Genomic DNA, 23977 nt, shown 5'->3' with positions numbered 1-23977 from the left:
CTCCCAGCATGCAGCTTGAGATCAGAGAATCGGCAGACTGCCTCCTCAAGTGGGTCCATGACCCCCGAGTAGCCTAACTGGGAGGCATCCCCCAGTAGGGGCGGACTGACACCTCACATGGCTGGGTACTCCTCTGAGACAAAACTTCCAGAGGAATGATCAGGCAGCAGCATCTGTGGTTCACAAATATCCGCTGTTCTGCAGTCACCGCTGCTGATACCTAAGCAAACTGGGTCTGGAGTGGACCTCCAGCAAACGCCAACAGACCTGTAGTTGAGGGTCCTGACTGTTAGAAGGAAAACTAACAAACAGAAAGGACATCCACACCAAAAACCCATCTGTACGTCACCATCATCAAAGACCAAAGGTAGATAAAACCACAAAGATGGGGAAAAAACAGAGCAGAAAAACTGGAAACTCTAAAAATCAGAGCACCTCTTCTCCTCCAAAGGAACACAGCTCCTCACCAGCAACGGAACAAAGCTGGACAGAGAATGACTTTGACGAGTTGAGAGAAGAAGGCTTCAGAAGATCAAACCACTCCGAGCTAAAGGAGGAAGTTCGAACCAATGGCAAAGAAGTTAAAAACCTTGAAAAAAAATTAGACGAATGGCTAACTAGAATAACCAACTCAGAGAAGTCCTTAAAGGACCTGATGGAGCTGAAAACCATGGCACAAGAACTACGTGACAAATGCACAAGCCTCAGTAGCCGAAGCGATCAACTGGAAGATAGGGTATCAGCGATGGAAGATGAAATGAATGAAATGAAGCATGAAGAGAAGTTTAGAGAAAAAAGAATAAAAAGAAATGAACAAAGCCTCCAAGAAATATGGGACTATGTGAAAAGACCAAATCTACGTCTAATTGGTGTACTTGAAAGTGACTGGGAGAATGGAACCAAGTTGGAAAACGCTCTGCAGGATATTATCCAGGAGAACTTCCCCAATCTAGCAAGGCAGGCCATCATTCAAATTCAGAAAATACAGAGAAGGCCACAAAGATACTCCTCAAGAAGAGCAACGCCAAGACACATAATTGTCAGATTCACCAAAGTTGAAATGAAGGAAAAAATGTTAAGGGCAGCTAGAGAGAAAGATTGGGTTACCCACAAAGGGAAGCCCATCAGACTAACAGCTGATCTCTCGGCAGAAACTCTACAAGCCAGAAGAGAGTGGGGGCCAATATTCAACATTCTTAAAGAAAAGAATTTTCAACCCAGAATTTCATATCCAGCCAAACTAAGCTTCATAAGTGAAGGAGAAATAAAATACTTTACCGACAAGCAAACGCAGAGATTTTGTCACCACCAGGCCTGCCCTAAAAGAGCTCCTGAAGGAAGCACTAAACATGGAAAGGAACAACCAATACCAGCCACTGTAAAAACATGCCAAATTGTAAAGACCATCAAGGCTAGGAAGAAACTGCACCAACTAACGAGCAAAATCACCAGCTAATGTCATAATGACAGGATCAAATTCACACATAACAATATAAACCTTAAATGTAAATTGGCTAAATGCTCCAATTAAAAGACACTGACTGGCAAATTGGATAAAGAGTCAAGACCCATCAGTGTGCTGTATTCAGGAAACCCATCTCATGTGCAGAGACACACATAGGCTCAAAATAAAGGGATGGAGGACGATCTACCAAGCAAATGGAAAACAAAAAAGGCAGGGATTGCAATCCTAGTCTCTGATAAAACAGACTTTAAACCAACAAAGATCAAAAAAGACAAAGAAGGCCATTACATAATGGTAAAGGGATCAATTCAACAAGGAGAGCTAACTATCCTAAATATATATGCACCCAGTACAGGAGCACCCAGATTCATAAATCAAGTCCTGAGAGACCTAAAAAGAGACTTAGACTCCCACACAATAATAATGGGAGCCTAACACCCCACTGTCAACATTAGACAGATCAACGAGACAGAAAGTTAACAATGATATCCAGGAATTGAACTCAGCTCTGCACCAAGCGGACCTAATAGACATCTACAGAACTCTCCACCACAAATCAACAGAATATACATTTTTTTCAGCACCACACTACACCTATTCCAAAATTGACCACATTGTTGGAAGTAAAGCACTCCTCAGCAAATGTAAAAGAACAGAAATTATAAAAAACTGTCTCAGACCACACTGCAATCAAACTAGGAATCAGGATTAAGAAACTCACTCAAAACCGCTCAACTACATGGAAACTGAACAACCTGCTCCTGAATGACTACTGGGGACATAACAAAATGAAGGCAGAAATAAAGATGTTCTTTGAAACCAACGAGGACAAAGACACAACATACCAGAATCTCTGGGACACATTCAAAGCAGTGTGTAGAATGCCCGCAAGAGAAAGCAGGAAAGATCTAAAATTGACACCCTAACATTACAATTAAAAGAACTAGAGAAGAAAGAGCAAACACATTCAAAAGCTAGCAGAAGGCAAGAAATAACTAAGATCAGAGCAGAACTGAAGGAAATAGAGACACAAAAAACCCTTCAAAAAATCATTGAATCCAGGAACTGGTTTTTTGAAAAGATCAACAAAATTGATAGACCGCTAGCAGGACTAATAAAGAAGAAAAGAGAGAAGAATCAAATAGACACAATAAAAAATGACAAAGGAGATATCACCACAGATCCCACAGAAACACAAACTACCATCAGAGAATACTATAAACACCTCTACGCAAATAAACTAGAAAATCTAGAAGAAATGGATAAATTCCTCGACACATACACCCTCCCAAGACTAAACCAGGAAGAAGTTGAATCTCTGAATAGACCAATAACAGGCTCTGAAATTGAGGCAATAATTAATAGCTTACCAACCAAAAAAAGTCCAGGACCAGATGGATTCACAGCCGAATTCTACCAGAGGACAAGGAGGAGCTGGTACCATTCCTTCTGAAACTATTCCAATCAATAGAAAAAGAGGGAATCATCCCTAACTTATTTTATGAGGCCAGCATCATCCTGATACCAAAGCTGGGCAGAGACGCAACAAAAAAAGAAAATTTTAGACCAATATCCTTGATGAACATTGATGCAAAAATCCTCAATAAAATACTGGCAAACCAAATCCAGCAGCACATCAAAAAGCTTATCCACCATGGTCAAGTCGGCTTCATCCCTGGGATGCAAGGCTGGTTCAACATACAGAAATCAATAAACGTAATCCATCACATAAACAGAACCAATGACAAAAACCACATGATTGTCTCAATAGATGCAGAAAAGGCCTTTGACAAAATTCAACAACCCTTCATGTTAAAAACTCTCAATAAATTAGGTATTGATGGGACATATCTCAAAATAATAAGAGCTATCTGTGACAAACCCACAGCCAATATCACACTGAATGGACAAAAACTGGAAGCATTCCCTTTGAAAACTGGCATAAGACAGGGATGCCCTCTCTCACCACTCCTATTCAATATAGTGTTGGAAGTTCTGGCCAGGGCAATCAGGCAGGAGAAGGAAATAAAGGGCATTCAATTAGGAAAAGAGGAAGTCAAATTGTCCCTGTTTGCAGATGATGAGATTGTATATCTAGATAACCCAATCGTCTCAGCCCAAAATCTCCTTAAGCTGATAAGAAACTTCAGCAAAGTCTCAGGATACAAAATCAATGTGCAAAAATCACAAGCATTGTTATACACCAATAACAGACAAACGGAGAGCCAAATCTTGAGTGAACTCCCATTCACAATTGCTTCAAAGAGAATAAAATACCTAGGAATCCAAATTTCAAGGGATGTGAAGGACCTCTTCAAGGAGAACTACAAACCACTGCTCAAGGAAATAAAAGAGGATACAAACAAATGGAAGAACATTCCATGTTCATGGGTAGGAAGAATCAATATTGTGAAAATGGCCATACTGCCCAAGGTAATTTATAGATTCAATGCCATCCCCATCAAGCTACCAATGACTTTCTTCACAGAATTGGCAAAAACTACTTTGAAGTTCATATGGAACCAAAAAAGAGCCTGCATTGCCAAGTCAATCCTAAGCCAAAAGAACAAAGCTGGAGGCATCATGCTACCTGACTTCAAACTATACTACAAGGCTACAGTAACCAAAACAGCATGGTACTTGTACCAAAACAGAGATATAGACCAATGGAACAGAACAGAGACCTCAGAAATAATGCTGCATATCTACAACTATCTGATCTTTGAGAAACCTGACAAAAACAAGCAATGGGGAAAGGATTCCCTATTTAATAAATGGTGCTGGGAAAACTGGCTAGCCATATGTAGAAAGTTGAAACTGGATCCCTTCCTTACACCTTATACAAAAATTAATTCAAGATGGATTAAAGACTTACATGTTAGACCTAAAACCAGAAAAACCCTAGAAGAAAACCTAGGCAATACCATTCAGGACATAGGCATGTGCAAGGACTTCATGTCTAAAACACCAGAAGCAATGGCAACAAAAGCCAAAATTGACAAATGGGATCTAATTAAACTAAAGAGCTTCTGCACAGCAAAAGAAACTACCATCAGAGTGAACAGGCAACCTACAGAATGGGAGAAAATTTTTGCAACCTACTCATCTGACAAAGGGCTAATATCCAGAATCTACAATGAACCCAAACAAATTTACAAGAAAAATACAAACAACCCCATCAAAAAGTGGGCAAAGGATATGAACAGACACTTCTCAAAAGAAGACATTCATGCAGTCAAAAAACACATGAAAAAATGCTCACCATCTCTGGCCATTAGAGAAATGCAAATCAAAACCACAATGAGATACCGTCTCACACCAGTTAGAATGGCGATCATTAAAAAGTCAGGAAACAACAGGTGCTGGAGAGGATGTGGAGAAATAGGAATGCTTTTACACTGTTGGTGGGACTGTAAACTAGTTCAACCATTGTGGAAGTCAGTGTGGCGATTCCTCAGGGATCTAGAACTAGAAATTTGATCCAGCCATCCCATCACTGGGTATATACCCAAAGGATTATAAATCATGCTCCTATAAAGACACATGCACACGTATGTTTATTGTGGCACTATTCACAATAGCAAAGACTTGGAACCAACCCAAATGTCCAACAATGATAGACTGGATTAAGAAAATGTGGCACATATACATCATGGAATACTATGCAGCCATAAAAATTGATGAGTTCATGTCCTTTGTGGGGACATGGATGAAGCTGGAGACCATCATTCTCAGCAAGCTATCATGAGGACAAAAAACCAAACACCACATGTTCTCACTCATAGGTGGGAATTAAACAATGAGAACACATGGACACAGGAAGGGGAACATCACACACTGGGGCCTGTTGTGGGTTGGGGGGAGGGGGTAGGGATAGCATTAGTAGATATACCTAATGCTAAATGACGAGTTAATGGGTGCAGCACACCAACATGGCACATGTATACATATGTAACAAACCTGCATGTTGTGCACATGTACCCTAAAACTTAAAGTATAATAATAAAATTTAAAAAATAAAAAATAAAATAAATAAAATAAAATATAAAAAAAATCCTGAGATTTAGGTTCATCATTAATATCCCTTTTTAAAAATAATACAGAGGCCAGGTGTGGTGGCTCACGCCTGCAATCCCAGCACTTTAGGAAGCCAAGGCAGGCAGATCACCTGAGGTCAGGAATTCGAGACCAGCCTGGCCAACATGGTGAAACTCTGTCTCTACTAAAAATATAAAAATTAGCCAGATGCGGTGGTGCCCTGTAATTCCAGCTACTCGGGAGGTTGAAGCAGGAAAATCACTTGAACCTGGGAGACAGAGGTTGCAGTGAGCCAAGATCACGCCATTGCACTCCAGCCTGGGTGACAGAGCGAGACTCCATCTCAAAAAAATAAAAATAAATAAAAATAATACAGAATCAGTAAGTGGGTAGCCGGGATTCGAACCCAGGCTGTAGCCTTCCTCCAGCCCTTATGTTCTTAGCTGCTAGGCTATTCTTTCTTTAGTATGTAGGAAAAGTAAGCAGAAACTCAATAAAGGGTAGAGATTTTAATAAATATCATTTTATTCCTCTAAGCTTAACCAAATAACTCATCCGGCATAAACTAAAGTACAATATAAATACTAATTTCACATGTGAGAGACATTTGCATTGACTTTGCAATTTTGAATCTAGAAAGGCAGTTATTACTAAAATGGGACTGTGAAAAGACATGAAAACACTGCAAAGCAAGTTACGTGTAAACCCACTCTTCCCTTTTGTCAACTTTGCTTATCTTTGGTGTTCACATTGAGTTTGGAACACACAGAAGAGCTCCTGGCAACCAACTAAAGAATGGAAAGTTTTACTTGTGGTGTGGTTCCAGATGTGAGATATGTATATATATATATTTTCCTATCAGGTACATGTCATGTCAATGATAGGTAACATGGATCTGTTCTTCAGCATTCTCAAGACAACTACCATTCTGAAAAATAATGCCAACAAAAGATGATATCATTTTCAGCTTAGGAGTTACTATAATGTCAAATACATACAACATATGTGAAAAAGTCCTAGAAGTAAAATCTATGGGAAAATAATGAACCAAATCCACAATAATTCATAAATATTATTATTAATATTGCTGAAAAAACAAGTATATAAATGTTTCTGACTTTTAAACTTGTTCCAAAGAGTTAAAAAGAAATACAAAGGAGTCTTCTTTTTAAAAATTTTAACTTAAAAGTATAATTCTAGGCCAGGTGCGGTGGCTCACGCCTGCAATCCCAGTACTTTGGGAGGCCAAGACTGGTGTATCACCTGAAGTCAGGAGTTTGAGATCAACCTGGCCAAGATGGTGAAACCCTGTCTCTACTATACAAAAAATTAGCCGGGAGTAGTGGCAGGTGCCTGTAAACCCTGCTACTTGGGAGGCTGAGGCAGGAGAATTGTTTGAACCCAGGAGGCGGAGGTTGCAGTGAGTCGAGATCGTGCCATTGCCCTCCAGCCTGGGCAATAAGAGTGAAACTCCATCTCAAAAAAAAAAAAAGTATAATTTTAAACAAATGATTGAAGATAAAAACACCACCTCTGGAAGTACTCCAAGTCACAAAGATTACAGGAAAAGCTGAGTGTACCCTGGAAATGGAAAAGGATGAGGCTTCAGATGGAAATTCCTGACATGTTGATGTATTTTTTTTTAATTTTGCAGAAAAACTGGAGACAGGAATTGCCAGGCACGCAAACCTGGGTCTCCTGATAGCAGCAATCCAAAAGGAACGCCTGGGCTGCTATCATGGAAAATGTCAGTGTTATTAAAGCCAGCACTTGTCATGAAGAATGCAGGCTGTTTTGTTTTCTCTAGTTAAAAAAGCACTGTTGAAAGTGTATTCACCTACTTAAAAGTTGTAGCATTCAAAACAATGGGAAAGAAAGATACAGCGTGATGGATGGAAGAAAACTCCTAAAGATTTAAACCAGACCTATAACATAAATGCAAAGAATAATACAAACAAAAATAGCTCTAATGGATAGAATTTATACTATTTATAATGGGTACCTTAGATGTATCATCCTTTTCAATATTCACAACAGTCCCAAGAGGTAGGAATTAATAGTCCATTTTACTGATGAGTAAGCTGAGGCTCAGCGAACTAACTTGCCCCAGTCACATGATATGAAATGGCAAAGGTGAATTGAAAGCCAGTCAGACTGAACCAAAGTCCATATGCTTTCTGTAACATTATTGAAAGTATATAATTCAACACTTCAACAAAAATGTGTGTGCCAGGAATTGTAAGGGAAATAGCTAGAAAAAGGAGCCAAAAGTAAAATGTTATTCCTCCCATCTTACTGATTTTTTAAAATAAAAACCAACATGATAAATATCAAAGAAAACAATTGAGAAATACAAGGTATGACTATAAAGTAACAAAGCCAATATAATTACAAACATTCCAGAACTTATCAAAATTATAGTGCTCTTAATCAAATTAGTCATCTCAGAGGGAGGTATAATAATTTCTACAATCATGCCATTGTTCAAAACACTTTGGCTTGGGTATCATAAGAGTAAAATCATGTATCTATATCTCCTGAAGCATAGTCTTGTGAGGTTTTATTTTGTTTTTAAAGCAGGGTTTCACTCCATCACCCAGGCTGGAATGCAGTGGTACAATCATAGCTCATTGCAGCCTTAAACTCCTGGCCTCAAGGAACCCTCTCACCTTAGCCTCCCAAGTAGCTAGGACTACAGGCATGCAGGCCATCATGCTGGACTAATGTTTTAAATGTTTCATTTGTAGAGACAGGGTCTTGCTATGTTGCCCAGGCTGGTTGCCCAGGCTAGTCTCAAACTCCTGGCCTCAAGTGATCCTTCTGCCTTAGCTTCCCAAAGCACTGGGATTACAGGCACGGACCAACGTGCCCAGCCCAACCACAGCCTTTTAAACAAAGTAATGCTGTGGCAAATGTTTACAAGTCAATACTATACTATGTTTGGAAATAGCCAAAAGTCATTCGGATACATGAAAATGTTAACAGTAGATCTTTCTACTGGGTAGAATTTCAGAGAACTCACTTTCTAAGTCAAGTATTTCTATAATATTTTACTGTTTTATAATGACTTTTACAAAAATAAAACATTTTAAAAAGTAATATGAAGCCAATAGTTAGGTAGTCATCTAGAATTTACAATTCCATTTAGAAATTGTTCTTGTGTAATTGATAAATAAGTACTGCATGCAATTCTAAAAACAGAGAATCTATCAGAGACACCCTGGTGATTTACATGAATATAGTCCCTCCAAATTAACTTTAAGTTCATTCATGTAGCTATAGAAGCTCTGGTGTGTTTTGCAAATTCATTATCATTTTGTAGATATCATTCTGTATATATTATGGGCACCCAAAAGCCTACATTAAAATAGCATTTATTAATTTATTTTAAACCACTTTATTGAGCTATGATTGACATATAAAAGCTATACATATTTAATATATACAACTTTATGAGCTTGGATATAAGTATATACCCATAAAACCATAACCACGGCAGGGTGCAGTGGCTCATGCCTGTAATCCCAGCACTTTGGGAGGCTGAGGTGGGCAGATCACGAAGTCAGGAGTTCAAGACCAGCCTGGCCAACATAGTGAAACCCCATCTCTACTAAAAATACAAAAAATTAGCCAGACGTAGTGATAGGCACCTGTAATTCCAGCTACTCGGGAGGCTGAGGCAGGACAATTGCTTGAACTTGGGAGGCGGATGTTGTGGTGAACCAAGATCATGCCACTGCACTCCAGCTTGGACGACAAGAGTGAAACTCCGTCTCAAAAAAAAAAAGAAAAATCATAACCACAGGAAAGATCATGCTTCCAAAAGTTTCCTCCTGCTCTATTTATTAAAAAAAATTTTTGATAAGAATATGTAACAAGATTTTCCCTCTTAGCAAACATTTAGGTATACAATGCAGTCTTCTTAACTATATGCTCTATGCTGTACAGTAGATCTCTAGGATTTATTCATTTTGCATAACTGAAATTTTGCACCCTTTGACCAATACCCCTCCTCCACTTTCTCTTTTCCCAGTTCTCAATGACCGCTATTCTATTCTCTGCCTCTATAAGGCAGTATTTAGACTCAGCCTCTGAGAAAGACATATGAGAACACGTTTTTAGTCATCTATAAAATGTAGTTAAGGCAAGGGACTGTAAGGGAAATCGGGAATTGTTAAGTATCTGCAATGCCAAACACATTCAGAAACTGGGACGGATGAGAAAAGTAGAAATTTACCAAATGACACTCTGGGCTTTATAATTAAGAGTCCTCAGGCTAATTGCCTCAGAACGTCCACACAAGAGAAAAGACTACATTTTAGCTAGATTTAAAAGGATACCTTTCCAAAGAATAGAATGTTTTGGTTTTTTTATTTCAAACTAGGGATGATCTGGGTCTATGTGCTTAAACTGAAGCCATAGTTCCTAGATCAGAAAATGTTCAGGTCTGGAAACAGAAGAAAATGGCTGGGTGTTTTCTTTTTTTTTTTTTTCTTCTTCTTCTTTGAGATGGAGACTCGCTCTGTCGCCAGGCTGGAGTGCAGTGGCGCGATCTCGGCTCACTGCAACCTCTGCCTCCTGGGTTCAAGCGATTCTCCTGCCTCAGGCTCCTGGGTAGCTGAGACTACATGAGCGCGCCACCATGCCCAGCTAATTTTTGCATTTTTAGTAGAGACGGGGTTTCACCATGTTGGCCACAATTTTCTCCATCTCCTGACCTCGTGATCCACCGGTCTCGGGCTCCCAAAATGCTGGAATTACGGGCTTGAGCCACCGCGCCTAGCCCTTCTTCTTTCTTAATCTGAGCATTTCTCTCGTGGCATTTAAATTTCTGTTTAAAACCCAGTAACTTTCAAGCATACCATCTTATCAGCAATTTACAATATAAGAAACATATGGTTAAAGATATATGAATAATATAAAATAATCTTTAACAATTATATTGTTCATGGGTCTTAACTCTAAAAAATAACACTTTAATCCAAAATCTATTGTTTATAATGTAGAAGCATAAACCATTTTAAGCATATCATTGAGAGATTGAATTCTGCAGAAATATTAGAAACATTAAAAGACATTACATTATATAACAAAATAATTAAATATCTTTGTTAGCTATGAAAACTTTTCATTTCTTAAAGACCAAATAATAGATTTTGCTAATATTTTTAAATGTTTCTTATTGTTCAAAAATTCCTAAGTATCTGAATACTGGTATCACTTATATTGCAAAGGTCTTATGGCTGAAAGAAACACATATTTCTATTTAAACCTAGGAAAAGCTGTGCATTAAATATATTTACTGATTGCCTTCTACGTTTCATCCTAAGACCAGGCAAGGAGAAGGGGAACCATGTACAGTACTCATGCCTTTATGAAGCCTGAGGTTGGGTGGCAGGAGAAGGAATCTAAAGTTTTGTTTTCTATTGCCTTTCCTCTTTCATTAACATATTATTTCTCTATTATACTTTCTTATCAACATTCTACCCAACACCCACAAAATGTTTTATTTGATCTTAAAATAAATGAAATGTTATTAGACTCATGAAGAATAAAGCAAATAATTGCTGAGTTGGGTTAATTGCATTCCTTTTAGTTCAGTCATTAATCCAGATCTTGCTGTTAAGCAAGTCAGTATAATAAGAATTCAGATGATCAGGTTGATAAAGACTCTTGGGGATTTCACTAGCTATCAAAGAGGACAGAGTTTTAATATTCTGGCTAAGTGAAGAAACAACTCCAGTGGTATTTGTTTGTTTGTTTGTCCATAAAGCTCTAAATATGAAATAGGCTTGAAAATACCTCAACCTTGGCCAAAAAAAAAAAAAAAAAAAGCAATGATACCTTCCCCTCTTATAGTCAGCCTTGTTGCTCCATTTATGCTGCCATATTTAGGTATTATTTCTGTGACTTTGGGGATTATTTGAGAGCCATCTGAAAAATATTAAAATACAGTAGAGGTAAAAATCACCAAGTTCTTCATTTCAGTCATCAAAATTTGTAACACATACCACAAGGTTGCAAGGAAAACATTATGAAGTTTACAGGATTGAAAGTAAAATTCACCCAGGTTTTATTTTTGGCTCTGCCAATGACTTGACAGAGTCATTAACTTAGTTAATACCCACTGGCTTTGTGCAAAGCACTATCTTAGGTGCTACCAAGAGCAAAAATAACACGTGATCATTTTCATCACTTACCTATCATATTATAAAACACGTATTAAATCCTTAATTTCACGTAGTGCTGCAGATCTATAACTACGCTTAACAGCTCACCTAACAGCAGACACCAAGAAGAAATAGGTCATTATAAGAGCACAGAAGAAATGCAATGCTAGGTAGTTTGAAAGACTAGACCAGGTACAAAGAGAAATATTGGTTTTGAGAGAAATTGTTTTCTGTGAGGGAGTGTGGCTTCAGGAAAGATAATTTCTGAGATTCTTCTAGCCTCCTGATGATAGTGAGTTCTAAATATAAAGGTCACTAATTCATTCAACAAACTGTGTTAGCTTCCTGGAGATACATAAATGTGTAACAGTCCTAACTTTCCAAAGGCTTAGGTTAGACAGTACCAAGAGACAGAGGAGAGCATAGAGGCCATGGGTGCCTCAAGGAGCATTTCACCCACGCTGCTTGTGTCACACTGGCTTCTATAAAGAAGACATGCCCCTTCCACATTCTTAAGGACAAATATGAATTAGACTGGACCAGTTGTCAGAAAGATAAAGATAGTTCTAGATAGAGGGAACTGCCTGGGCAAACAGGATTGTGTGAGCTGCTTCTTTGGAGTATTGCAAATAATTCTTTAAAACAACTCAAAGCTACACAGTGGATAGAGGTGTTTATTTTCTGCTTACACTGTACAGATCTAGTAATTGCTGGAATCCTAAATTTTCACAGTAGGTAGAAAAATTTAAGGGATGATACAAAGAAAGGCCACAGAAATTATTAATTTCTCAAAATGGATGTATATAAAAAGGCTAAGGGAATTATGATTGGCTTGTTCAGTTCTGTCTTAAAAAGGTTTAGAGTGGACTTCACCTATAGTAGCAAAAGCTCTCCAACATAAAGGAGACCAGTTCCGAGGCCCCAGACCCAGTGCCTCTGTACCTCGGGTCTGTCTTTGCCAAGAGCTCCAAGGTGTTCTTATTCCCGCACATTCATATCTCAGGGCAGCCCAAGAGTAGGAAACTCCAGCGAGGAAGCTGGATCCTATCTCCAGACAGTGCTGCTCCTCGCCTATCTCAGGTTCATCCTCCTGTTATCTCCACAGACAACTCCAATTTCTTATCTTATCAGTCTCTTCCCAGCCCTCTTCTGGGTATTACTTTGAAAACACAGGGCAGCTGCCCCTGGAAATGACTGACACCTGCCACGAAGTCCCATCCCCGTCCTACTGGGGGTTGTTGCCCTTTCTTTTGCGAGGAAAGCGACCCAAGAAGAATGGAGGAAAAGGTACTCAGGTTGCCTCTTCCCAGTCCCCACTCCCCCGCCAAATTTCAGTCTACTTGTGTCACTTTGTGGGTGCCGGTGGGAGATTTCATCATTCAAGTAGCAGCATTGATGAGTTAAAAGGCAATCTCTCGCAATCTCTTTATCTGTGTCCTTGTCTCTGTTTCTCTCTCTCTGCGTCTGTCTCTGTTTGCTAGGCCTGCTATCCAGCTCCCCTGGTCCCCAGGATCGTCATGCAACCGCACCCACAGCCTCAGCCAGGTGCCAGGTGGTCCTGCCTCTCCCAGGACCCCGGGAGCAGGGGTAGTGTCTACGCGGGCCTCTCCTGCTTGCCTGCCTAGCGTGCCCAAAGGGTTACCTGTGCTGGGATCCGCGGCACACAGGAGCAGCCCCCAGAGGCCCCAAATACCCAGGAGCCACAGGTGTCCCATTGAAAAGCCAGTTCCGCGGAGTTGGTGCGCTCCGCTCGCAGCTGGCTCTAGTGCTGGAGCTCGGCTCCTGGGACTGCGACTCGCGGGCGCGCCCGCTTCGTCCCGGGAGAGCTGGGGAACTGGGCCGCCCTCCCGTGGCCTGCCCCGCCCCTGCTGTCGGGCTGCTCCTCTGGGATTTGCATGCGCGCGCGGACACACACACACACACACACACACACACCCTGGAACCTTCGCGGGAGAACCAAGCCGGCCCCGAGCCAGTCCGTGATAATCAAACCTCCACACTCAAACCCGGGTGCTGCCTTCCCAAGGCTGTCCCCATAGGTGGAAGGGCCTTACTCCTTTTGGCGAAAGGAATCAATGGTCATTGAGGTCTCCCTAGATCTCCTTCTCTATTTTCTTTTTGTTTTTTTCTTTTCTTTTCTCTTTTCTTTCTTTCCCCGCGTACTTTCAACTGCCTGTCTGCCTTGGTCATTAATCCTCCCCAGGTGGGCCTATAAGTCCACCTAGTACACAAATCCCATGCGTGTTTACCCCTTCACATTCATTTGAGATTGTGCTATCTCTTTAACTGACAATCAGTAGACTTAGCGCGAAGGCTTACTGTTGGCATGGAGGGAGGTCCAGCACTGCTAACCTGTTTCTGGGATGCCAGATAGCAGACGAATGAAACGCAAGTGTCTCTGACCTCCCTGGAGAAGGCAGTTTATTATTCACCACTGAATGCTCCCCAGGGGCTAATTCCAAATCCTCTCACTGTTCTTAATATCTTAACCTCAGGATCTCTTGATTGCCCACCTCTCCCTACTCTTTAAAAGGTGAGAAGGGGCTGGGCACAGCGGCTCACGCCTGTAATTCCACCACTTTGGGAGGCCGAGGTGGGCGGATCGCTTGAGGTCAAGAGCTCGAGACCAGACTGGCTGACATGGTGAAACACCATCTCTACTAAAAATACAAAAATTAGCCTGGTGGGGTGGTGCATGCCTTGTAATCCCAGCTACTTGGGATGCTGAGGCAGAAGAATTGCTTGAAGCCGGGAGACAGAGGTTGCAGTGAGCTGAGATCACACCCCTGCACTCCAACCTGGGCGACATAGTGAGACTCCGTCTCAAAAACAAACAACAAAAAAAGATGAGAAGATCCACCTACCTAGTTTGCAGTTTCTACATTTAAAAAGTTATGTGTTTTTAAAAGATATTAAAAGATTATTACCCAAATAGCAATGCATAAGCTTCTATTGGATCCTGGTTTGTAATAATAATAATAATAATAAAGCTATGAAGGACGTTTGCAGAACAAATTAGGGAAAGTGAATATGGATTAAGTAACAAGTATTGAAAGATATTATAGAAGCGTTCATTTCATTAGGTATAATAGTGGTATCATACTTTAGTCAAAGAATGTTTTCAAGTGATGGAATTGCATGATGAGGTATTTGGGGTTGTAGTGTCTTTATGCCTGGAATTTAATTCAAAATGGTTTTGCTGAAAAAAAATCTGGCAAATTTTAAACAATGTTTGAATTTAAGTGTAGGTATGATCCTTTGCACTTTTTTATTAGTTTAAAAATTTTTATAAGTAGAAAATTTTAAATTCTCTTTCTTTCGTTCCCTCCCTTCCTTCCTTCCTTCCCTCCTTCCTTTCCTTTTGTTCCTCTCTTTCGGGAAGAAGTATTTTTCTTCCATGAGATGGTCAATCCCCTCTTTGAACTCTTTGTGAAAACTCTTCTCTTCCCATCTTACTGATTATTATTCTAACAATATCCCCCTTATCTCACTTCTAATTACTTCGCTCTCCCCATTCTCCTCTTTTCCTAGAAAGATATACAGTATTCATTACTAAAAAACTAAACACAAACCAAAAATCCTTTCTTTTCTTCTTAATTGAGGCAAACTCTCTAGTTTACTTGTTATTAAACTTCTTGAAAGAGTTGCCTGTTTTAGTAAACTCCTTGTTCAAGGTCACTGTCCACCTACTCATTCATCTATTATACAAGGCCATCTGTGTTCCAGGGTCTGTTCTAAGTACTTGCTGGGGGATGGAGGAAAGGTAGAGGTTGGGAGTAAGGTTGACAGATAAAATACAGGCCACCCAGGTAAATTTGAAATTAAAATAAGCAACAAATTATTTTTTCCAGTTTTAAGTATGTCCAAGCAAGATTTAGAACATACATATGCTAAAAATTGTTCAGAGTTTATCTGAAATCCAAATTTAACTCAGCTTTCCATATTTTTATTTACTAAATCTGACAACTCTAGTTGGGAAAGAAGAGAGAAGAAATAGAAGAAAGAATCCTAAAATAAGTGAAGTTAGGCCTTTATTCTTGAGGAGTTTATATCTGTCTAGTGGGGTTAAGAAAATAATTTTCAGCCTGGGCAACAAGGCGAGACCCCCATCCCTATAAAAAATTTAAAAAAGTAAATAATTTTTAAAAATTAGTCATGCATGGTGGTGCATTCCTGTAGTCCCAGAAACTCAAGAGGCTGAGGTGAGCAGATCACTTGAGTCCCAGAGGTCGAGGCTGCACTGAGCCATGATGGTGCCACTGCACTTCAGCTTGGGAGACAGAGACTGACTTTGTGTCCAAAAAAGAAAGAAAGAAAAAAAGAACTGAAAAATAAAAGTAAATAATTTTGCTATCTAGTTATATTCATCTCATAAATTTTTGGAATCCCTCTCCATGTCATCAGCTACTGAAAATTGTGCCTATAAAGGTAAAGTATGTAACAGTATATACTTCGCCACAGTAACAGTCCATGGCCTGGGGGTTGGGAATCCTTACCATACTATATACTGAAGTTGTAATTTTTAATGAGAAACCATTAAATTAGGCAGACTTTCCTGTAGATAGAATTCATATAATTTATAACAAAGAGGAAAACTTTCTTAAGTATTGAGTGTATCAATAAAGTGCTTCAAATTTTTTATGTTGACTTCTGTTTTGCCAAACTTTTAAAAGATTTTTTTCACCAAATTTTTAGATAGTATATCAACCAGCAAATGGCATGCAACATCCAAAATATAATTTGGTTACTTCTATTGTGTCCTATTTTATTTTTCTACTTAACACATACTAATTGCATGGTTTATTATACTAGTTTCTTTCAGATAGCTTCACTTTCTTTCACACTTAGTCTTCTTAGAATAAGTAAAATATATATAAAGTATGTATTAGGTATACATATTATATACATACATATGTATTCAATATTATACATATATATAATGTTTTTCTGTATGTATCACCATTAGTCACTCACATTAAACAATCATATTAAAGCTAGTAAATACTTCTATTAAACTACAGTCATCTAAGTTGGCAAATTTAGCACATTAGTCATTCAGCAAAATGATCATTGGACCAATTAGCTTCAGGAAAGTTGATTTCTGGTAAATTAGCCTTCTTTCTTGTCTTATAATGCCTAAAAAAAAAAGCCCCATAATTTGCATATATAAATTTTTAATAAATTTTTGTGGAATGAATGAGCATCTTTAACTGATTTTTCCCTTTAAGTAGTGCTTATTTATATGATAAATAAATGTCCTAAAAAAGATCACACCAGTGAGAATTTAGGTCTTCAATTATTAAAATAATTGGATGGGATAATGTCCCAATAAATAATTGTAACTAGATGGAGATTCATATAACCAAAATGTCAACTTGGATCCAGAAAAAGCAGTTATGTAGTTGATATAATTTATGATTTAAATTGTGTTCATTTTTACAATCTTCAAACCTTTGCAACATAGATTCATCATGGACGTGAGAAAACATGAAAGTAGAATCCTGATCATTAAAGCCCGTGTTTCTTTTGCAGGTTTTCAAAAATCTAGCTCTAACAAAACCCTGCCTAAAGGGCCAGGATAGTGAGTGTGACCTGTGCAATCTCATAGGGCCCATACTCGGTTTAATACTCTGCTGTCATCTTGAGATCCTTAATATTTTTTGAGCAAGGGACTTCCCCTTTTCATTTTGCATGAGACCTCACAAATTATGTAGTCTGTTCTACTGGCCCATATGGTGAAAAAAGAGACTGTTTTTAAACTTATTGGTCCCTTGACTTAAAAGCAATAAGAAAATGATAAGGGATTGATAGAAATTCTTGCAGAACTAGAGGGAATAAGGAATTTAATTGTGAATGTATCACTCAACTCGGGCCTAATTTCAAAACCAGACCTATTAGTGAAAGATGGTGAACAAAATTAGGTACTTGGAAAACAGTAGTTTGCCTTTAACATATATTCAGTATTGTAGGCATTAAGAAAATGGCAGTGATTAAGAAAAATCCCTGTCCTTGTGGAGCTTACATTCTTGGTGGAGATAGACAATAAATACAAAAATTAGTGAAATACATAGCATGTTCAAAACTAATAAATGCTAGACGGAAAATACTAAAGCAAGGAAGACAACAAACAATGTAACCTTGCTGCTTAATGCCTGGAAGGAGATGAAAGGTTTCTAATTGCTTAAGGGTGCAAATATGGGATGGTTCAAATAAAAATCATTAACTCTCCATTGGCAAATTTTCATGGAGTTACATAGCCCAGGTAATGTCAAACATATTTGACTGTTGAGACAATTACTCAAGTGTGTTAAAGTCATTCATTATTGCTAACATGTTGTGCCATAACAAAGGTTTTACAAAGTTTGGTACCTTCTGTGAGTGTCAATGTTTCTTTCATTTACTTATTTATTTCCTTTAAATTCCTTTTTTGTATCTGGTGTGTTGTAAAATGGGTGTTTGTGATCACTCCTTCATGAATATAGTGTGTATTTTAAAAATAACTGTGTGAAAACTGTGAATATCAGAAATGAGAATGATTATTTGTAGTAAGGCATAGACACAAAACGCCATGAAATTCCACGCTCAAAACTATTCACACTCCTAGAAGGGCATGGCTTCTGAACTCCTGCTGAAACCTTGTGTCTACCTGAGGTTTAAAGTAATAAAAAGTGCTAAAAAATGAACAAATTGAAAAAAAACTTGTCTTATTTCACTTGTCTTACAAATTTCTTGAATATCCTATAATTTACTTAATTGACAGCCAAATTACTTGTTTCTATGACATTTATCAAATTGCTTAAAAGCCTTAAGCCGTGTAATATAGAGTTTCAAAATATCACTTGAATCAAATGTTTTATTTTATCATTATTTCTTATATTTTTTACAGAACCTATTTCAGTTTATATTGAAGAGAAGGATGATGATGAAGACTGGATTATAGCTTCGCTTGCATAAATGTGGTGGGACACCAAGGCCACCGTGTCTTTATTTATAAAATGTCTTGCCAATAGTAGATTTTTGTTATGCAAGAAAAATCTCAAGGTGTAAAAGCTAGGACACTTTGAAAACATGAATTCTCCATTTAGCAAAATTCTTTTTTTTTTTTTTTTTTTTGAGACGGAGTCTTGCTCTTTCGCCCAGGCTGGAGTGCAGTGGCGTGATCTCGGCTCACTGCAAGCTCCGCCTCCCGGGTTCACGCCATTCTCCTGCCTCAGCCTCCCGAGTAGCTGGGACTACAGGTGCTTGCCACCAAGCCCGGCTAATTTTTTCTTTTTTTCTTTTCTTTTTTTTTTTTTTTTTTGTATTTTTAGTAGAGACGGGGTTTCACCATGTTAGCCAGGATGGTCTCCATCTCCTGACCTCGTGATCCGCCCGCCTCGGCCTCCCAAAGTGCTGGGATTACAAGCTTGAGCCACCGCGCCCGGCCAGCAAAATTCTTTTACTTAAGATCCTATAAAGTTGGAGAGACTTCAGTTCAGCCATGTGCACTGGAGATGCTCAAGCTGGTTTTTGCACTGGAATAGAGGAGAAATCTAGAAGAGGTGCTTTTGTCCAGTATGTTGATACATTGTAGAATTATTGAAATATCTTAACATTAAAATGAGCCATCAAAGGATTGATGTTCTCACCATTGCCCTTCAGTATTGCACCTGGCAAAATTCTGATTTTGTGAGTCTCTTTTGGAAACTAACCAGGCTGGTGACATTTTGGGAAAGGTAAAAAATTGTTTTATTGTTCTGCTTTGTTTTATATTCTTTTTCCAAGTAAAACATTGAATGGAAAAATTAAAGCATTATACACTCTTTACTTAATTGGTTCCAACAATGCTTTTCAATGTATCTGGTATTGTTACCTTAGTGACAATGAAATCACCTCATGCTGTCATTACTTGTTGTTTTTTACACAGACATGCAATAGGAATAAAGGCTGTTTTTACAATCCTGAGAGAAGCTTTGTCACCAATCATAGAAGTCATCGACATTATTTAAAGTACCCCCTGAATTGTCGCATGTTTTAAAAATGATCAAGAAATAGGGCAACCAAAATATAAAGTACATTTTATCAAATAAAAGTTCACTGATTTCCAAGGGAGCAGGAGTTATTTATTTATTACTTGTTTGTGTGTGTGTGTGTGTGTGTGTGTGGTGAGAACACTTGAAATCTTCTTTCTTATCAATTTCCGAGCACACAATATGTTGTTTTGAACTGTAGTCACCATGTTGTACAATAGACCCCTTGAAACTATTCCTCTGGTCTAACTGAAATGTTGTATCGATTGACCAACATCTCCCAAAGCCCCTCACCTCCAACTTTTGGTAACCAACATTCAACTCTCTCTTTCTATGAGTTCGACCTTTTTGCATTCCACATATAAGTGAGATTATGCAGTATTTGTCTTTCTGTGCCTGGCTTATTTCACTTAACATAATGTCCTCCAGGTTCATCCCTGTTGTTGCAAATCACAGTTTTTTACTATTTTTAATGGCTGAATAGTATTCCCTTGTGTATACATACCATATTTTCTTCATTCATTTGCTGATATATACTTACATTAATTCCATATCTTGGCTATTGTGAATAATTCTGAAATGCACATGGGAGTTCAGATGTATCTTACAAATCCTTATTTCAATTCCTTTGAATGCATACCCAGAAGTAGGATTGCTGGATCATATGATAGTTCCATTTTTAATTTTTTGAGGAACTTCCATACCATTTTCCTTAATGGCTGTACTGAATTACATTGCTACCAACAGTGCACCAGGATTCCTTTTACTCCAGATTCTTGTTAACAGTTGTTATCTTTTGTCTTTTTTATTATAGCTATTCTCACAAGTGTGAGGTAATATGTCATTGTGGTTTTATTTGCATTTCCCTGATGATTAGTGATGTTTTTACTGCAGCTCAGACTATGAATTCTTGACTCTCAAGTAAATAGAAATGAACACCAGACCAAACAGAAATTTTTCTTAGGCAAGGTTTTTTTTTTTTTTTTTGAGATGGAGTCTTGCTCTGTCTAGGCAAGGTTTTAATAGGCTTCCAGGTCACACAAAGCAAGCAGAAATGTACAGAAAATGGATCTCAGTGCCGGCTCCCCAAAGGGCTTGGCTCTTGTCATTTTAAGGGAGCTAAGGTGAGAAAAGGAGCTATGTGTAGGCATATAGAGGCAGGAAACTTTTAGCACCTGTGCAGTTTGATAACATATTTCTTCATGTGTCGTATGTGTCATTAGCATGCTAAATCCCCACCCTTGGATGTGATTTGCAGTATTACAATGAGGAAAACTTCATGCAAGTTCAGTGCTGGAATTCATTCATCTTGTCTTCGGCTGGCTGGATCTGGTCTGTTTATTATTGGGAATGCCAGAGTCTCACTTCAGTAACCTTGGAAGACATCACTCAAAGATATAAATGGTCAGTTTCTTCTTTTTATGGTTAGGGATTCAGCCAGGTCAGCTAAGTTAGGAAGAGGCAGCTTTCTACTCCCTGACTTTGGTCAGCTTGTTAAGGGAGGCAAGAAGGTATGGCAGGGAAATGCCCAGACATTTGAGGCCTATGGAATGGGGGTGAGGAGATCTGGGTTACTGTGTCACTTATCTGCCAGGACCGAGTTTCTTTCCTATACTGGCTCAATGTTGAACACCTTGCTGTATACCTGTTGGCCATTTGTATGTCTTCTTTGGGGAAATGTCCATTTAAGTCCTTGGTTATTTTTAATCTGGTTGTTTGTTTTCTTACTGTTGAGTTACAAGAGTTTCATATATATTTTGGATATTAACCCCTTATCAGATATACAGTTTGCAAATATATTCTTCAATTTAATAGATAGTCTCTTCACTCTGTTGTTTCCTTTGCTGTGAAGAAGCTTTTTAGTTTGATGTTAGCCCATTTGTCTTTTTTTTTCCTGTTGCCTGTGCTTTTAGAATTATATCCAAAACGAAGTATTGCCCACACCAATGTCATCAAGCTTTTCCCCAATATTTTTTTTCTAGTGGTTTTATGGTGTCAGGTCTTACATTTAAATCTTTATTTTAGTCGATTTTTGTTTATGGTATGAGATGAGGGCCTAATTGCATTCTCCTGCATGTAGATATTCAGTTTTCCCAGCCCTATTTTTGGAAGGCACTGTCCTTTCTCATCATTTGTTCTTGGCATTTTTCTTGAAAATCATTTGACCATAAATATATGAATTTATTTTGGGAGTGAGGGGTATGATTTAAGAGCTTGTTTAAGTTAAGGGCAACTACTTAATGTTTCTTAAAGAAAAGAAATTCTGCATTCAGAATACTTCGAAAAAAACTATGATGCATGGGTTGGCTTACCTGGCAATTATTTTTAGCCACATGGATGGGCTAAAATTTTCAAGTTCATTAGGCTTTCTACTTTAAATAATATTATAATCTTTCCAGAATATGTAGCTGATTTGGAATATCAAAATAGAAACTGACATCTTTGCCAAACTTTGAAATGTTTTACCCTTAGCTAACTATCAATTTCTTTGAAAGAGATATCTATAAATATCTGGAAACTGTTTAGTACCCTTTTGGAAGTTACTTCTATCTTAATTGTATTAAAGTTGAACTATGAATCCAGAATCCTTTCCTTTCTGATATAAACTGTAATTGAAAGCATTGTCCTAGTCTATAATCTTTGATCTTAGGCTCAAAAACATTATAGGTAGGATATAACTCAAAAAACCTTTGAGGATTCTGATATCTCTTGAGGCAAGCTTATCTTGGCCTTGTAAAATAAGCTTAAAAAACTTTAATTTAATGCTATGATCTAAATGTTTGTATCCTCCCAAAATTTGTGTATTGAAAGTGATGGTATACCAAAGTTATGCTGTTAGGAGGTGGGGGCTCTTGAAAGGTGATTGGGTCATGGAAAGCCCTCATGAATGAGATTAGTGTCCTTATGAAATAGGCCCAAAGGACCTCATTCACGCCTTCCGCCACGTGAGGATGCAGTGAAAAGATTCTTTCTATGAACCAGAAGATGGCATTCATCAGACGCTAAATCGCTGGCACCTTGATCACCAATTTCCCAGTCTTCAGAACTATAAGAAACAACTTCCTGTTTGTAAGTAATACATTTCTGTTGTTTATAAACCACCCAGTCTATGCTATTTTGTTATAGCAGCCCAAATGAAGTAAGATATCCTTTTTGCTACAAACATACACACACACACACACACACACACACACAATCTTAACTAATCAAGAGTTTCAATACTTACAAACATTAAAACAAAAATTTGAAATTGACGACATATCCTGCATAACAGTAACAAGCATGTTGTCCTGTCAATCACCCTACAGTGTAATGTTCTTATCCAAGTTAAGAAACAACTTTACCCTGATTTTTTAAAAATAAGGTACAATTTTAAAGTTACTCGTATTTAAAATATATTGTCTTATTTTTGTGTTAATAAAGATGAATATCATGCATTTATTTTGAAATATTTGATAACTATAATTTTAATATAATTTGTTTCCTGTATAATTCTACAAATTTTATTATGTGTATTTAAACATAATATTCTGAGAAAGAGTTCATAGTCTTCACTTGACTTCCAAAGGGACTCAGAAAAGGTTAGGAACAACTGATTTAGGCAGAGGGTAAAGATACAAAAGAAAGTGGGTCATAATATTAGGATTTGGAAAACTCCAACAGTTAGAGGTCTAGCAGAAGACAGGTTAGCAAATAAGACTGACAGACAGCAGCCGTGGGTGAGAGGGGAAGCAGAACACTATTGCAGTACAGAAATTAAGAGAAGAACGCATCTGAGGATGTAGAATCATCACTTGTTATCAATGCTTTTGGGAGGTTGAAGAGGGTGATAATCTCTCTTGACCTAGACATAGATTCCATGGAATGGTGATTTCCATGACGCCAAATTGAGTGAGTTGAGTGGGAGGTGAAGGAGTAGAGACAATCCAATTAAAAACTTTTGCTTATAATGGGAGCAGAGGAATGGGGCTGTTCCTAGAGAGAGATACGTGATCAAGACATGGTTTTTATAAAAGATTGTAGTTACCAGGCCAAGTGACTATGCTGCTATGGCTGATGTAGCAGAGGGGTAAAATCCTAATGGAAGAGAGGGAGGGACAACTGTAAGAGAGAGATCATTGAGAAGAAGAGAGGTGCTGGAATCCAGGGGACAAGTGGAGGCAAGGTTAAATGTATGGGTCCAGATTCAGGAAGACTGGTAAATTTGGTGATGGGATCATGCCAGGTTCTTGTCAGATTGCTGCTGTTGCCTTGATAAGCATGAGGCAGTGTTATTAGTGCTGGAGAGAAGTGGG

The 23977-nt window shown here is 38.3% G+C and overlaps 1 protein-coding gene across 1 annotated transcript in view; it reads right to left on the bottom strand.

Annotated features, from left to right (window-relative positions):
- Window positions 1-14528, bottom strand: part of PKHD1L1 (PKHD1 like 1) — a 165337-nt gene extending 150809 nt beyond the window's left edge. Inside the window, exons 1-2 of the mRNA XM_063606533.1 lie at window positions 13316-14528; window positions 11348-11437 (exon numbers count right to left, since the gene is read on the bottom strand). Of these exons, the coding sequence (XP_063462603.1) occupies window positions 11348-11437; window positions 13316-13388 (163 nt within the window). The 5' untranslated portion in view covers window positions 13389-14528. The remainder of the gene's footprint in view (window positions 1-11347; window positions 11438-13315) is intronic.
- Window positions 14529-23977: the final 9449 nt, after the last annotated feature.

Source organism: Pan paniscus, chromosome 7 (genome assembly GCF_029289425.2).
Source record: "Pan paniscus chromosome 7, NHGRI_mPanPan1-v2.0_pri, whole genome shotgun sequence".
In the NCBI taxonomy this organism is placed as follows: domain Eukaryota; kingdom Metazoa; phylum Chordata; class Mammalia; order Primates; family Hominidae; genus Pan; species Pan paniscus.
This window is presented reverse-complemented; position numbering and strand designations above follow the sequence as displayed.